The sequence below is a fragment of the Molothrus aeneus genome, chromosome 6, assembly GCF_037042795.1.
Source record: "Molothrus aeneus isolate 106 chromosome 6, BPBGC_Maene_1.0, whole genome shotgun sequence".
NCBI classification, from domain to species: Eukaryota; Metazoa; Chordata; class Aves; order Passeriformes; family Icteridae; genus Molothrus; species Molothrus aeneus.
Genome location: NC_089651.1, coordinates 27,278,657 through 27,296,433, shown reverse-complemented (window position 1 = coordinate 27,296,433; position 17,777 = coordinate 27,278,657). Strand labels below are relative to the sequence as shown.

At 41.0% G+C, this 17,777-nt stretch overlaps 1 protein-coding gene across 1 annotated transcript in view; it reads left to right on the top strand.

Annotated features, from left to right (window-relative positions):
* Positions 1–1,795: 1,795 nt before the first annotated feature.
* PAPLN (papilin, proteoglycan like sulfated glycoprotein) overlaps positions 1,796–17,777 on the top strand; it is a 43,357-nt gene continuing 27,375 nt past the window's right edge. The window contains exons 1-5 of the mRNA XM_066552807.1: positions 1,796–1,915; positions 7,516–7,578; positions 15,745–15,860; positions 17,224–17,284; positions 17,538–17,640. Of these exons, the coding sequence (XP_066408904.1) occupies positions 1,796–1,915; positions 7,516–7,578; positions 15,745–15,860; positions 17,224–17,284; positions 17,538–17,640 (463 nt within the window). The remainder of the gene's footprint in view (positions 1,916–7,515; positions 7,579–15,744; positions 15,861–17,223; positions 17,285–17,537; positions 17,641–17,777) is intronic.

Sequence of the window (17,777 nt, the reverse complement as noted above, 5' to 3'; positions counted from 1 at the left end):
CCTGAGGGAACTGACTGATCTGGTTGTCAAGCCACTCTCCATGATATTTGAAAAGTCATGGCAGTCAGGCAAATTCCCCAGTGACTGGACAAAGGGAAACATTTTTCCTATTTTTAAAAAGAGGATAAAGGAAGGCCCAGGGAACTAAACACTAGTGCCTGGTTCCCAGAGGGGAGGTTGTGGAGCAGATCCTCCTGGACTCAGTGTGGAAACAAGCAAGACAAGGAGGTAATGCAAGATAGGCCAGCGTGGCTTCACTAAAGAGCAAATTCTGCCTGCCCACCCTGGTGCCCTTCTGTGGTGGAGTGACTGCAGTGGCTGACTAGGGAGGACTGATGTCAGCTACCTAGAATTCTGTAAGGCTTTTGATATGGTCCCATATGAAGAACTTTGCAATTCTCCTGGATTAAAAGCTGGACATGAACTGCCAGGATGTTCTCACAACCCAGAAAACCAACCACATCCTGGGCTGCATCCAGAGCAGCATGGCCAGCAGGGGAAGGGAGGGGATTCTCCCCTTCTGCCCTTGTGAGAACCCACCTGGAATAATGTGTCCAGGTCTGGGCACCATAAGAAAGACATGGAGCTGCTGGAGTAGGTCCATAGGAGGCCACAAGATGCTCAGAGGGCTGGAGCGCCTCTTCTGTGAAGAAAGGCTGAGAGAGTTGGTTGTTCAGGCTGGAGAAGAGAAGGTTCCAGAGAGACCTTATTGCTGCCTTCTGGTATTGAAAGAGGACTTAAAGATGGTGAGTCACTTTTTATGTCCATGGGTAGTGGTAGCACAAGGGGTAATGGTTCTAAACTAAAAGTGGGCAGATTTAGACTAGATATTAGGATGAAAATCTTTATTCATAAAGTGGTAAGGCATGAAACAGGTTGGCCAGGAAAACTGGGAATGTCCCATCCTTGGAAGTGTTCAAGACCAGGTCAGATTGGGCTTTGAACAACCTGTGCTAGCGGAGGTGTCCCTGTCAGGGGGGTTGAACTAAATGATCTTTAAGGTTCCTTCCAACCCAACCCATTCTATTATTTATAAACAGCACCAGTGCTCAGTGTCAGGTGATATTTCAGGTCAGGCTAAATAACTCATAGAAATGAAGCTTAAGCTGTGACAGGACAGTAGTAAAAGACTGTTAGAAATTCCTCTTCAATTATGCTAATGTTTGGAGTATTATATCCTTGTCATGTATTTTCCATAGGCAGTGCGTGGCTTCTTTTAGCAGTGTCTAAATCAGTCTGTGTGCTTGTCATTATCCCTACATGCTCCCAGATTTAATTAACAGCTAAGCACAGTGAGACTACCAAAATAGAAGTCAGAATCCTATCTTTACTCCTTATAATAAATCCCTTGCTGCAAACCTAATAGTGGGAGGCTAGTTGCATAAAATTGAATCTGAGCTGATATTAATAGGTAGACAGAAAATTGCCCTCATGAAATACTGTATTAGCTCCTGCAAAGGGCTGGTATAGTGATTACATTTGCTTGGAAGATGGTGCTTTACTGACCCAAGCCTGAGATACATCACTGTGGATTTTAAAGAGCCAGAAGGAGGCAGGTCTGCATCTTCCCCACCTACTGATAGGGTATGGTGTGAGGCCTTACTAGAATCTCTGTGTATTGATCTTGCTCTTGAGCCTAATGATTTTTCAGCTACTGTTTTGTGTGATTTCAGTGTTCAGACGTTGCTGTGGCTTCCCCAGGTGTTGCTGAACTTTCTTTTGCTGTACAAGTCCTCTGTAAAAAAATATTGTCAGTCTTTGTCAGCCACATGAAGTGATGGCCTGGTGCAGATTCATGTTAGGAATCAGCCCGAAGGCTGAGTTGAAAGCCATTGATAGAGCAGGCTCAAGGATGCTGCTGTGTTACCACTACTCAGTTCTCCAGCCAGCTGGTGCTCTGCTGCTGTGCTTGTTAGTAAGTTTTTAAAACTTTTTTTTAATTTAACAAGGTGAATTTTAAAGATATTTTAGCTGAAAGTTTGTCTTCCATAATATGCATAACAAGGCTGAAAGTGTATCCCAGTGGGATTACTTTCTTGATGAGGATTCTTCAACTTCTAACATGTATTTAGAATGAATTATTAAATCTGGACACCAATGGTAAAGACACCACCATAAAACTTATGCTCGGACAACTTGTGTTTTCTTTGTTTTTTGTCTCCTTTCCCATTAAGCCCTTTCAGACAGACCTGTGTTTGCATTCATTTATAAACATTTATCCTTTGCTTTGTATACAAGCAGCTCTTCATGGATGTGGTTCATGGCATGGCCAAGACAAAGGAAGTCCATCATCCTTCTGTTTTAATGGGCACATAGACATTATTTGGCTTATCTGCCCTAACCCAAAGGACATAAGACACATGATTTTCTTTGAAAATTTGTCCAAAAAAGGGATGATTTACTGTGTTTGGGGAAGAAAAGAGGCATATTAAGAAGTATCTTGAATGTGATACCATCTGCCTAAAGTGGTGATTTGTCTCCTGGTTCCTCTAGGCTGTGTGATGTGGTCCTTGTGCTCTCCTCACTCAGCTCACATCCTAAGCAAAGGGACCTTTTTCCCTATCCTTGATCCCTGTTCCATGGAGCCCCTTTGTCTCCCCACCTTCATCTTAGCTTCTTTTTCTGTGTGTATGTTTTTCCTTTTTAATTCTTCCAGCAAAAACTTAAAAGGTGCTTCTCAGTTGTCAAGGCAAACAAAAGCAAGCTGGAACAAAGATATGCTGGATGGTTTTTAGAGCAAAGCAAAAATCATAATGTCTTTAGAAAATGTAGTGAATCTAAAAGCTCAAAGACTGCTCTCAGTCAATGACTCAAAAATTTCTGTCAGTGAATAACAGGATGATGATATGTTGCCCATTCTGGCTTCCCACCTCCTTCAACCAAATTTCTAAAAATAAAACATCAAAGTGAGATCTGATGTGTTAAAGGGGAGTGAGTGCAGGAAAGGGAAGGAATTTCTGAAAACCTGTGAGTAGTGGGATCCCTGTGGCGACATCTGTTTTTGTGCTGCATGTGCTAAGCTTTACAATAAGCCATTTCTGTTGATATTGCAGCAGGTAAATATTTATTGCCAGGGTGGCCAACCTGTATCTCAGAAGCTGTGCATGCAAAGGCAGCATCTGTGTCAAGGTTGCTTCAAACTGAGTAATTCAAATTCCCAAAAAGGAGATGAAATTACTTGTAAGGACCTGCCAAAGTCAGTAATGCTGGGTGGCTTTGCCACTTACCTGCATGTCCAGCTAAATCTCATCTAGATTACACAAGGAGGAACCCTGAAGGGGTCTTTTTGCCTTCTGCCTATGAACCACTCCTAGAACAATCCCTGACTCACACATATGATCACGCATGTGATATGTGTTTTTGGCCAAAGATGATTTAGAAATGTGGTTCACAGGCCAAAGAAGGTTGATCTGTCTTGTGTGCTAAACAGAGAATAACACTGGCTGTCCAATTATTTTCAAAAAGAATAGAGAAAACCTGATACATGTGTGAGCAATGGAGCTCATGAAACTTGTTTTATTCTGACTTTGTGATCTGATTCTGTAGTGCCTAAACAGCTTAAGTTCTTGCTTACACAAGGCTAAGTTATTCATAACATTACTTTTAAGTTTGGATTTCCTTCCTGTTGAAAAAGTCATCATCTAAATAGATTAAAAGTTCAACACTTCTCTTCATCCTGGTCCAGTATCTTTTCCTTCAAAATGTAATTTTATTGCTTTTGAGACCCTGAAATTAGACAACTGATTCAAAGTTATTTTTTCATATATACACATATTTTTTCATCTATATACAGGCAATGTATATATGTTTCCCCAAGAACATGGATGTTAAGAGGTGGTTTGAAAAAGTGGCCAAGTTTAAGTAAGCAATTTTATTTGTGCATTGGAAGGCAGGATTTACACACATAAAGTAAATATAGGAGTCATTAAAATTGTCCTTGATTCTAAAACATACTACTGGTCTTCATGAAGATTTGACTGATCTTGCTAAGCCTGCCTGGCCCTAGATAAGAGTTTCAAACTAAATAAAATATTTTTACAGCAGCTCACTGCTGGCTCCACTATAGAGAATTCTCCAAGTCTGCCCATCTGTCTTTTCTAGAACTTCTGTTTGTAAAGGCAGAAGCTTCTTTCCTAAGTGGGTTCAGTGTTAAGCCCTGAAACAAGGTGCTTATCCCAGTTTCCAGTGGTAATGGTGTTCTTGTGTTCTGTTCAGTTAGGAAATTCCAGTTATCTCCTCTGTGGTTCTCTCACCCTCCTGTTTTGGAATAGAAGGTTCCTGAGCTGTTAAAGTTAGATCCCAGTTTGAATTTCTCCCAGTGTTTGGAGAAGCTTGGGTCAGCATCTCCTCAAGAAAACAGTCTAGAGCTCAACTCTGAAGCTGATTCTTTCTGACCAAGCTCACAGATGGCTGGAACCACTCCCCACTTCAAGCTTTTTATTCATCTCACCTGAGCACTTATGTCAGATGTGACTGCCTAGACAATTTGAATTTCTTCTGGTGTATGGGCAGAGGTTTCAGCTGGGCACACCTCTATTTCTGGTCAAAGATTCTGCTTGTTCCTTTCTTGTTGTGATCTCATAAACCCTCTCCCTGAGATAACTTCATATTTTAGCACTATGGCAGGAATTCCTCCTTGTGAGCTTTCCAGCAGCTGTTCCATAGCTTGAGCATAAAGTCACCATTTCCCCTCAGGCTCTGCTGCTGTTTCTGGGTGGAGGAGGGGTGGAGAGGCTGTTCTAGCACACAGTGGGAAAAGGGAGCTGGGGAGGGTTGAAGAAAACTGGAGAAGGGCAGGAAGCTCAGGGAGCAGCAGCTGCTGTTGTTACAAGTGAAAGAACTGCAAAACACTGTCCTTTTCATTCCTTCCCCCGCATACTCAGCCTGCAGTGAGAAGAATGGCGAGCAAGCAGAATAAACATAGGCTGCTGTACCCCAGGTCATACAAGGACTTAAAGAACCTTGAAATCCAGAAACAGAACTTGACCTTTCTTTAAGGTTTCAGACAGATTCTTCAATCACATCTATTGTGGTTGAAACTAAGGTGAAAGGAATCAATGCTGAATCCTTGGTCTGAGGAAGCTTTTAAAATAACAAGTTTGTTGATACTCAGTAATCAAATACAGGATCTTTTTTCCAGTGGGGAATTTCACAGGATACAGATGGTCCTGTTCTTCCTTCTGCCAATCCTTCCGGGAATCTCTTGACCAGTTTAATAGGTCTGGATGGTCTAAATATTTTAATGCTAAATTTGGGACATATGATAGAAATTTCCATGCAAGTGCAATGGCACAAAAGTACAAACAAGCATCAGAGCTGTAACCTCTTGCTGCTTTGGTGCACAGGGTTGCCCCATACATTGAGTTCTGACTCTACTTGTCTCCTCAGAGAATCTTTTTCTGCTGCCTGGCTGAAAACATCCAAAATTCTAACTACCTGGAGAATGGGAGCACTGCTAGCCCTGGTAACCTGCTCCTCTAGCCTCTTATCCAGGAGCCTCATGTGGTTTGGTCCCAGCTCCCTCTCTGCCTCTTGGCTCAGATGGTAAAAAGAGCTGAGCAGACAGTTCATTAGCAGCAGAGCAAGGATTTGATTTTCAAGGCCATATCTGTGGACCTGAGAGGTGGCTGGAAATGGAATATGTGAGAGAGGAGTGCTGGGGAAAAGGTGATTTTTTTTCCCTCCAGGTAGTAGGAATAGGAGCTGATCTCAAATATTTACCTCTGATGGCAACACCATTCAAGGAAGATGCTGCTTTCACAATGCCTTTTCCTAGTGCTGTGGGTGTTCAGGAGAACTTTGCTGCTTGTGTCCACAGATCTTGTAGCAAAAGGGTGTCTTCTTGCCTGTGTTTCCTCCGAGAAAGGCTAGGATGCTTGGTACAGTTGTTACAGAGATCCAGCCTGACCTGGTCACTGGCCTCTAGAGCACAGAGAGCATTCTTTACATCTTCTGGAAGGTATCCCCAGGTTGTGTCTTCCTTTATTTGAATAGCAAGAGTAGTAGTACCTGTGGGTGATGGAGGATACACAGTCTTCCCTCAGTTTCCTAAGAATTAGTAAACCAAAATTAATGATAGTCTTTTCATATTAAAAAACTCCTATATCTTCATTTTCTTATGAATCTTATGACTCAGTGTTTAGGGAGAGAAGTTTATCAGTGTTTGTTTTCCCAATTCCATTTTCTCTGCTTACTATTATTTTGTACACAGACAGGTGTAACTGATTTTTTTTTTTTTGTCGCTTTTACATCTGAAAGATAAAGTATTTAGGAACAAGCTTTTTATTCTCAGCATGGTGAATGCTGGCAGTGTTAAAATCCATCGTATATACGGACTTGGAGAGTTGTTATGGAATCTGTTCGTTGAGGCCTAAGACTATAAGAAAACTGGTTGCCTATCATAAAGTAACCTGAAATACTCAAATACCAGATCAACTAAATTTCATTTTGGCTATTTCTTGGTTCTGATGTCATATCCTCATGCAACAATGATTTTTTATCAATGTTATCATTGTTAATAGTGATACATATGCTGTATTTTATCTGAATTTAATAGGCCAGGCTAAAGGAGCTATATATGAAGTTTTAATATTAATACAGATATTGTTACAAGGACTGATTAAATAACCATTTCTTCCTTGATGCCTTTGTGTACTGTGAAAGGAAAATTTCTCCTTTTACCTTTCCTTTTTCCAAGTTAGAAAGAAGCCCAAACTAGATAAAACTGTGGTAGGAGCATCTACTCTCTCTTTTTTTTTCCCCTGGGCTTAACTGGTCTCAAGGTCATGAGAAAAGGGTGATGAGAAAGAATCAGTCTGTAGAGGCTGAAGTGTCCCTGTCACAGCTGTGAGCTCTGGTGAGTGGTGGTTGGTGTCACTGCAACTCAAAAAAGGAAGGATTAAGTAGCAACAGGGAATGTACCAACAAAGTTTTGTGGTCCCAAGTGTGGGCAATGTCCCAAATTCAGGAACTGTTGTATGCTGCCATACCAGCCTACATGACCTGATTTCCTTTCTAGCTCTGCAGAGGGGATGTAACTGCCCATGGTGGAATCTAGCTATAGCTGTCCATGATGAATTATGGGATTTTAAACAAGCACAACTACACAAGATGAATGGAGGGTACGGAAATGTTAACTGTGGAATTTTTTACCTTGGGTTGGTTGAAGTCATTGCAATCCTCAAGTATTTTATCAGGTGTATACGTAAAGGGGTGGGAGGGCAGACATGCAACAGCATGCACCTTCCACTGTGCCTGGGGATGGTGTTCTCATAATACCAGAGGAAAGTTCAGGGAATTAAGCACTCTCAGTAATTATATCTTGGCTTTATGTGCAGGGTGTTTTCAATCTTTGCAGATGCCTTCATCTCTTCAGGGAGTTTAGTGGTAAAACTGCTTTTCTCCTCTCCTCTTAATTTTACTTCCACCTCCATTTTTACTTCATGGTATTGTAGCTTTTCCACCAAACAGCAAAGAAGCAAGCAATCTTGATGAGTAATTTTTCTGTTCCCACAGACAGAGATGACGAACCTGTTCCTTCTGCTCATGCTAGCAACAACGTCACCTTCTGCATTTTCAGTAAGTAAATGCTCTTCTGAGCACTGTTACAAGAAATGAAAGATACTTCTGTTAAGAACTGTCAACATCTGTAATTCAAGTGCTTTGTAGAAAGTATTTCTGAAAGAGCTAATAGGGTCAAGTCATCAGGCCTATTGTGGCACATCTTATGGAAAGTCTAACATGGCAATTAAATAATCGAATTCTGGTAGTGCCTTTGGTTCTAAGGATGTTATCTGCAAAGCAGTAATTGCTGTCTTCTGCTTCAAAGCTAGAGAGAGTTATCACTTGAAATAAAGAGAATGGATTTTTGGTTATTTCATTATTCTCTTTTCTTTGGTCTTAGAAGTATTAGCCATGTGGTTTAGCTTTGCTGGGAGAGGTTACTTTATGGTAAGCCAATGTGATATTATCAGAAAAATAATGCAGCAATTATGAACTGGGATTCATGTTCCTTTCTGAGTGAGAAGCAGGATCTTTCTGAAGTAAATGCAGCTTGAAAACAGTTTGCCTGACTTGAAGTTAAACTTTATTAGTGAGTTGGTCATCTAAGGTAAAAGATGACCTACAGAGTAGAGTGGAAGTATTAACAAAGGAAGACATTACATGGTTGTTAGGTGTAAAGTAAAAGAGAGTGGGGAAAAAAAGAGGCAATTATCACTTGGAGCAAGTGTTTTGCTTTCTAGGCCACCTTTGAAGATCGGGGATGAGACCAGAAATCAAGCCGAGTTTGTTAGTTTCCCTTGCAGATGGAAATTTGCTTAAATGAGTGCCTGCTGTCTCAAAACTAATAAAAAATCATATTGTATGTTAAAAGAACCAGAAATTGAATTTATTCTATTCAGTTCATCTGTTCACCTGCCTATCTCTAATTTGGAGATATTGGTGATTTTTTTGGGAAGGGATATCACTGAAGTACCCTGAGACTGTGAAGGCTGACATTTCTCTGTAGCATTAGACTCTACCTCCTGCATGCATTCGATAGTTCCTCTTGAAGCCATGCTGAATGAAAGGAGAAATTTTGCTTGGCCACCACTTAAGTTCAGTATGTCAGTTTCCCTGCCATACTGCATCTGTCCAAGTCATACATTTCCTCTGAACACTGTTTCTTCATATGGATCTGCATTTCTAGGTTGAAATGCTGTTTTTTAATTTATTCTGAATAACTCAACATTTGTTATTGTTTAAAGTGCTAATCTATTGAATAAACTTTTAGATGCCTTACCCAGCTTTAACAAAGGGCAGAAGGTACACAAGGACATAAAAGTTAAGGTCATACAGAAACAGTAAAAATTACTGTGAGTGCAGTGAAAGAAGAGATTTTACTGTTATTCCTATGGAGGGAAAGGGAGAAAACATGAACAAGAACAATTTTACCAGGTAGAACCAGTTTGTTTTGGCCTATAACCTGTCTACAGCTATGTCACAAACATGTGTCTAGAAAAAAACATTAAAAGGTAGGCAGATACAATTTCCCCCAATAAACTCCAGTTTATGAACCCTTTGAGCTTGAGATATCTCTCTCTCTCTTCCCTGAATTTGGTCAAAGCCTCCTTGAAGCCATAATATCAACATCCTGCTCTTGAGAGCTAAATATCAGCTACAATGTAATGATTTATTAATATTAATTAATAATTAATAAAAAATAGCAATTTGGGACAGGATTTGTGTTTCCCCTGTGTCACTTAAGTTGCCTACATTAAATCTCCACTGTCATTTTAGTGATAAATCGCTAATGCTATAATGCTTTCCCGTGGTTCTTTGCAGTAAGTCTCTGGTTTTCTGTTGTCCTTTATTACCCTGTATTACCCTTATCATCTGCTTTCATTACTTCTGTGGTTTTGGCATTGCTCATAAATGTGCTGAGGCATTCTGGTTCCTTATGGAATTCTGCTGCTAATGTCAGTTCTTGCAGTGGGTGGAGATTTTATTCCTGCTTTTGTCTTTGGACCACCTGCTCATCATCCATTGAAGAATTGTCCTTCTGACTGCTTAACTTCCTTCAGAGCTTTAGGTGAAGGATTTTTTGGAAGTGTTGTGCTAAATCTGAGTGTATCTGGCAGGTTACCTTTGTTGATGTGTTTGTGAATTGAAGAACTGCAATATTCTTAGAAGAATTTGCTTTTAAAAGTCCTATTGACTTTTTCCCAAACATCCTGTATTTATGCAGGTGCCTGCTAGCTCTGTTCTTTGTTATAACTTCTATTAATTTATCAGCTGACATCAGTTTTATGCTCTGTGAATGTACAGTTCCATGGGTTCCCCTGGGATCATTTTGTAAACTGGTGTCAGATTTTCCACTTTCCAATAATCACATATTGAAGTAGATTTAGCTGAGAGGGTTGTTTGCTAGTATGTAACAGTTTATCCATTTCAACCTTGAGTTCCTGTTAGGCCCCTTGGATAAACAACTTCTAGTGACTTCATACTGTGTGATTTGTCCACTTTTCCAAATAAGTTTGGGGTCATAAAGTTTACTTACAATCATCTTCTTTGTAGAGTTTTCTGAATGTGCTCCATTTCCTCCACAAGGATTCCAAGAATTAATTTGACTTCTCTGCAATGGCTGTGTCTTTTAAATTCCCTTCTCATCTCCAGGCCACCTGGAATTTCTGGAAGCCTTTCCATTTCCGAAAAGCAACTGGTACCTGCTCTGCCCACTGCCCCATGGGGCAGCAGGTCCCTGGCTGTGCAACGCACCAGGCATGCACCATGTTCTCCCCAGCTGACAGAAAATCAGTGGGTGTGGAAGGAGCTAACTGTAGGGTGGGACAGCCCAAAGAGAGGTAGCACAGTGAGGAGTGTTGAAGAGTTGAACAGGGAACATGCAAAAGAGCTGGGAACCACAAGGGAGAGGGCTCAGTGATGTAGGGAGAATCTGAAGTGTTTTGAGAAAATGAAGGTGTGGGGGAACTGCTGGATTTTACTGTATTTGTTAGAGGGCATATGCTAACGAGCCATGGCTAGGATGAGAGTGGAATGAAAGGAGATGTACACAGTGAGTGTAAACCACAAGCCATTAAAGCTAACAAAGCCTGGGTTTTTTTCCTCATCTTCGTAGAGCAGCTTGTCTTAATAAGATACTTCTTCTGCATCACTTTGTATTTTGCTTCCTGCTGTCACCATCTTGTTCACTTTCAGTCTTGTTTTTCTAGTTTTACTCAAATACAATTCTTTGATTGCTTATTCATTATTCATAGAAATGGTACTTGGCACTATTCACCTTCAAAGCTCTTCACAAGCCTGCTGAGTCTGAGCAAAGATCAATGGTTAAGATAGACTTATAAAAAAAATGCTTTGCTGATGTGGTTTGGATTAATTAGCTCATTTTTGGTAACATTTTTGGCTAATATCCTAGCTGGTTGCAGATGGAGCCATCTTGAAAATGCATATTGGCATAGCAGCAGATGTCTAAGTTATAAACATGTAACATATACTGAATGTTTTCAGCTCCCTTTCAATTAAATTTGAGGGTTGGATACTACATGTCATGCAGAGCTTAGCTATGTGAAAATATATTATTGGTGGTCATCATTGTAGTATTGGGTAATTCTTCTGGATATAGAAAGAAGAAGGAAATGGTTCATATACCAAAGAGCACATGGTCTAAGGACACAGTCCATGTGGGTTATTTTGTTAGGGCTCTGAGGGCACTACTAGGCTTTACAGGCCCTGACTGGACTCTCCACACCCAGCCCACTGCCCAGGACACCCTTGTAGGCTCTCCTGCCCCAGTGAGGATCTGCACAACTCTGCTTGGCCAGCCATGGACCCTGATGAGTCAGGCCCACCTGCAGTCCCAACTCCTAGCCTAGTTTCTTGTGGAGGTGCCCAATTCCCAGGGCTGGGGCTGCTCCCTGGCCCGCTATGCTGTCCTGGGAGAGTCTCTCACTACTGGCCCACAGTGAGCAGCCAATCTTTGGGGCACCTTGACACTTTTCTTTCTTTTTCCCTTTCTGTTATAAAATTTTCTCTGATCAATTAACTTCTCCCTAAGCACTTATTATTCAATGTTAATGAAGCCTCATTTTTTCACTGAAGAGTTCTTACTTGCCAAGACTTTGGCAATGAAACAATTACAGAAGTGATAGTGGTGATAGTTTTCTTTTATAAGGTATTTAGTTTTCACCCTTCTCTCCTACATCATGTTTCCTAAATGATGCTACAGTTCAGGGTGTGTCAAAATAAACATTAACCATATTTCAGAAACTATAAACACCAGAAAGTAGATATTTATCCAATAAAATGACACAGTGTTATTTCAAAAATACTAAGAAAGGTTAAAGAGAGAGAGTCTGATTTTGACTGTAGTTTTATGCCATGGAAACACTATATAAGTGTGACACCACATTACTCATTTTATCATTGTGAGCAATATCTGTTTTCAGTGGGTAACAGCTGGACAGGGCTTTGTCGTCAGCCTCTATTTCTCACCACCTTCTCCCTGTCGGTGCTGAGATTTGTGTCTGATTCCAATGGAACCTAGTAAGCAAGTGAAACAGCCCCAGAAATCACAGTAAGGACGTTTCAGTGTCCAAAACAATGCTTCAGTTGCATCTCAACAGCCAAAGCTGTGCAACCTTCTGGGCATAGTGTGGTTATCAGTAACCACATGCTTTGAGCAGCAACTGTTGGGGTGGTGCAACAGGACGTTTTGTTCCTGCTCATCAGTCTGGAAAAGCAGCACCAAACAAACATCACAAAATAATTCAGGGTGACTATCTCTGAGTCCTGAAAGGTGCCCAAGGAGCAAGGGGTAAGAATTTACCTGGGATGTAGGTTGTTTGGATGTGTGACTGCAGAACTTCACTGCTCACTTGGGATTGTATAGTAAATTGATGTTCTCTTTGATAGCTTGCTGGTATTTGAGTTGCAACAAGGCACTAGGAAATTGTTCCCACTGAATCACTTCTCCACAGTTGGTGATATGAACTTTGTGGATCACTGCATGCCTGCAATGCATTTGTCTGGGAAGCACAGCCCTCTTCCCATGCATAGTTTTCTATCCATCTCATCAAACTGACTGGAAAGTCTTTCAAGGACCCCTTTTAAAGTGCTCCTACATAGTGCAAGCATTTTCTGTTTTTCTGAGTCAAGTCCCATTCATAGCTTCTCTTCCAGTGCATGTGTCATACACAAAAATAAACATTACATGGTACATAATAAGCTATCTAGGACACTTTTCCATAATTCTTTTGTTTGCCTGTGATGCATACTGGAATTGTCTTTGCAGATGAGGTCTGGAGGTCTAATGACTCAGAGGCATAGCTCTTTACTTGCTGATGATATCAGATACAGTTGGCCTGGTAACAGCAGATGCTGCCACTACATCAGCAGTTCGTCTGTCTAGGAACTGATGAAAGCAATGCAGTGTTCATAAAAATGAAATCCCTGGCCTTCTAAACTTGTATACCACAGCTGCCTGTATGTGAATGAGCCCTGAGAGTCCACAGTGCCAGGTCATGGGCAATATCAATATTCCCAGAAAGGATGCATTGCTGGGGTCTCAACTGGTGATAAAACTGGACAGAGCAGTTGGGCACTAACTGTCTGCTCTTTGGGGAGTTTTTACAGGTCAGGAAAGATGGTTGTATGCATTTTCTCACTTCTCTTGAAACATTAAAATATATACTTTATGCAGATAAAGAAACTACATTCTTGTATGAATGTCAGGCGGAAGCAAGAGAAGAACGGAACCGAATGAATTTGTTACAGTAATGAAGATTGTAGATTTTTCATTCTGAAATCCATGAGGGAATGGAATTTAGTTGTCCTGGCTGACATAAGATAAAAGCATTCCAGAGTCTGAAGAGAGGAGAAAGAGGCTTTTGGAGCAGAAACTGGCTGACAGCATCTAAAAATGTCCTGTTATCAGGTTATGTAATAATATATATATTATTTATTATAAACATGCTGCTTTATCTTTGTCTGCCTACACATGTGCAGTTACTGAAGTAATGAGGACTGTACACAGATTTCCAAATATGGGAGTTGGGCCCCTATTAAAATCTTTCTCTGACACTGTACAGCTTTGGGAGGATTCTTTTGTCTGATGCTCCTTTTGGGGTGTACATAAATGGAGTGATACTGAGAAAAATGATTGTTCCTGAACTCTGTGGATGCATAAGCCTTACAACAAAGAGTCCCTGCAGATTTTACTCTCTATAGAAGGAATAAATAATGCTAGTTCTGTAGGAGGGATATTGGAATATTTATCAGGGTGGTGTGTGTGTGTCAAGGAAGGGCTTTCTATCCTAATTGCCTTCCAGTAATCTGACTTTCAAATGCTCCTCCTTTGGATTTTTATCTACACGTTTCCTTCTCCCTTATGCTGACTGAAAGGTCCCTTGTTTCCAGGGTGAGCTAATACTGCACCTAAATCAGTCAGTTGATACAGAGGAATAAGACTGCCAAGAAAAAATGGTAGCGTATTTTATTCTTTTGAGGGTGAGGGAGGAGGGATTACAGGGGGAGGAATTAGGTGTCTGAAAGAAAAACTTGGGAAAATAAGATTGCTGAAAAAGCCTTGCTGAAAGCTAAAACACTATTGTTGGGATTATGCCCAGAAAGGCAAATGAGAATGCAGAAGACACACAGTGACCTGAATATCTGAAGTGAAAGAATGGGAGAAGGGTTTGGCACAGGATCGGGGAGATGTTGACTTGGCCAAGAGGAGCTATGTAGAAGTGGCTGTAACCTGGGCAGTGCCACCGAACGAGCAGGATGAAGACAAACAGAGTTAGTCTGAACCAGAGGTATTAGAAAAAATTGTGTGAAGAAAAGTAAGTAGCCGAGCTAGGAAGAAAGTGTTTCTCATTAGAGAAATACAGGTGATAATTTGGGGGTGACTCTACAGCTAGACAGTTGTGGGTAATTCTGTAGTAAATGCATAGATATGATTGGCTAATATTTCTGACTGTTGCTCTGCCAGCAGCAGGAAATTATTTCCTTAAAAAAGGGTGAAGTAAAGAAACAAGACTAACTTGGACATACAGTAAGGCAGAGAGTGTGTGTGAAAAACTATAAAGCCTGTCTAAATGACAAGGGAGGATTAACCCATGCATCTTGCCTGAGTTGGACTCACTGGATGATTTATTAGACTAGCTCCTATTTCTAGCAGAGGTTTGGATGTTTGTGTGTGGAGGCGAGTTAGGTCACATCACAATAATTTTTTTCCTTTTTTTTCTCTGCCTGCCCACTCTTCACTACAGCAAATGTCTCAGTGCCCAAATGACCTGCACTACCTTCTCAGTGGTACAATTGTATACATAAACTGCCCTTCAGTTTGCAGCTGCCCTGCAAACCCTGTTTTTACAGTGTCATTCACCAGGTAACCCTGCACTTACCTTCTTTTTTCAAGCAGAATTAGTCCTACTGCATCTTGCAAATATTACTTTTTTCCTTAAGGTATTGCCATTCTTCCCACTAACCACACATGTCCTGCTGTATGTGGATCCCATCAGCTTGCAGAAGGCCTTTTTTTTTTGAAAGTATGATATTTCATGCATTTCCAAGACAATGTATTTTGGTTGGTTCCATCTCACTTGTAAATTTCTGTCTATATTATCATAGTTATTTCTCTTAATGTCAGTAATCAAACTTTCTAAATACAAAATTAATAAGGGTTTTGCTAATGATGGCCCCGACCTTGACACTGTCATTGGACACATTTGGGTAAGGGGAATGAAGCTCCATATATGGAACTCTGTTGCAGTAAAAAATGTGTTCTGGGGCATTTCTTTCTGCTTCCTTTACTTCTCTTAAGTATTGTACTTAGAGCCAAGGATTTGGATTTAAGTGGCTGTATTGATCTGGTGTGGAGTGACAGTGCTTAGAGTCCCTGAAGTAATTATTTGCCTTTGCTGCCTTGCTGAGAGGAAGATGTTATCTTCTTTTAGATCGTTATTCAAAAGTGCTGAAATTCTATGAATAGAAAAACAGTAGCTGTTAAGAGAGATTATGAGGCTGGATGTGCTATGTGGCTTCAGCAAGCTAATACTCCTGGATACTAGAGACCTGATCTTTCTGTTGTACTACTGTGTGCCACTTTTCATGTTAGGAATACAGCACAGCAAGACAGCCTTTTTTTGCAAGGGAGCACATAGGATCTCTGCTTCATTTTCTTTTTTTTTTTTTTCCCTGTGTTGCCATGTCTTTTTGCTATGTCTGTGGTTTTTTTATTCCCAGGGCAGCCGGATGAAAAGGCAGGTTGATGTCTGGGGGAGCTGGGGTGAATGGAGCAAGTGCAGTCGGAGCTGTGGCGGTGGAGTCAGCTTTCGGCAGCGGCGCTGCTATTCCCAAAGGTGAGGGCTAACCCCTTTTTTTTTTTTTTCCCTTTCTTTTCTTTAAATGTGTTGTACTGTTACTGAGCTCGTGCAGTTATGTTCCAATATACATCCAGAAAAAAACACTTAGTGTTTGATCCCAGGGGAATGAGTCCACTTTGAGATGAACCTCAGTTTCAGTCTTGTCACTGCTGTTTTGTGTAGTCCCCTCTTCAACATGTGCTTGCTTTGGCTCCTTTGATAGATCATAGCAGTTTCTCTGTGAGATCTGAGGCTGTGCAATCAGGGGATTGGCATGGTAGCAGCTGCTCAATCAGGTCTAGTGTGGCAAGCCCTGAGGGAGATGGAGAAGAAGCCAGAGCAGTTGGTTTCTCTCCTGAGAGCTGGTGACAGCACTGAGGTTTCCTCAGGTTTATGATTCCCAGGACAGTAAATTGCCCCAGAAGAAATGGAAGAGTGAATTTGGCTCAAGCAGTGGTAGCGCTGTGCCACCTCATTTGCAGCTGGGTCAGCTGCATCCTAATGAGGATGATGACTGGTACTGCACCTTTTGGGAATGATGGACTGTAGAGATCTTGTTGTGGATGAAAACAAAGCAAAGGAGGGAAAAAAACCCAGACTCTCAATAATATCCTGAGAAAAACAGGCCTCTCTCTGTTTAGAGAAATGAGAGGAGGTTTTGTAATAGAAGAAAGACAGAGTTATGAAGCTGCTGCTTCCCACAGAGAATAAAGAAAGGTCTCTTTTGAAGGCTGCCCATTATGGTTTATACCTGCCAGAATCCCTGAAGGCCTGTCTCTCCATTTTAGGAACACTGAAGTGTTAGGCATTGATTGGTGTTTTAGATCAATTTCCTCCATAATTTTTACTCTCCATAATTCTCAGCTAGGGTCATTTGACTGGACTAAGGCTATTGCACACTCTCCATAGGCATGTTTCGCTCTTCCTAATAAGGGACCTATTGGGCACAAAAAAAATCAAGATAAATGATGCACAAAGATATTCTGAATTGGCCACTATCCTCGTGCTGCACATAACGTGTTTCTGTTTCTTGTATGGACAACTGGACTGTTTGCTGGTGGATGATGGACTAAAATCTCAGCTTCCATTATTTAGTTGAAACGTGACCCTGAAGAGCTGTACTGCAGTTTTTCATGATGCATGTCTCATTGATGCCAGAACATAAACCATAGCATAAAATGCCACTAGAAAATGCCAGCTGGCTTTAATGGTGAAGAAGTGCATATTAGTTATTTTGCTGTTTCAGGGAATTCTGTGAGGGTGATATGCTTGGTGTGAAGGTGATTTGTAACGTCTGCTATGAGATGACTTTTGTATGCATATTCTTCAGAGAGCTCCATGTATTTTTTCTGTCTTCCAGGACAGAAGGTCCTTCTAGTTGTGTTGGACCAACACGAAGCTATCGGTCATGTAATGTTCAGGTATGGTTGCTCTGGTTTTAGTTTTTCTTTCCTGCTGCTCCTTTTCCCCAGACAAACATCATTCTTATTCAGAAATAAGATGTGATTATTAGTTCCTGTTTCTGTGATGTTACTAGTGGATGCAGTTCATTACCAGTATCCATTCAAAAGTATGTTGAAATTATGCCCCAGTTTGAAGGGGCATTTTTATTGTACACTTTATTTTCCTCCTTTTTTATAATACTCCAATACAAACACTTTCTCTTCCAAACAGAACTGCCCGGAAGGTTCCCGGGATTTCCGGGCAGAGCAGTGTGCAGAGTTTGATGGGACAGAATTCCAAGGCAAGAAATATAAGTGGCTTCCATATTATGGAGGTAATGATAGACCTGTGGGGTTACAGTTCATCACTCCCTATCAACAATATGTTTTGAAGTGACTGTAATGATTTTTACTGTAGTATCCTTGCAGGGTACTTCTTTAGTTGGAGTGGGGGGCAGGAGTTGGCATGGAA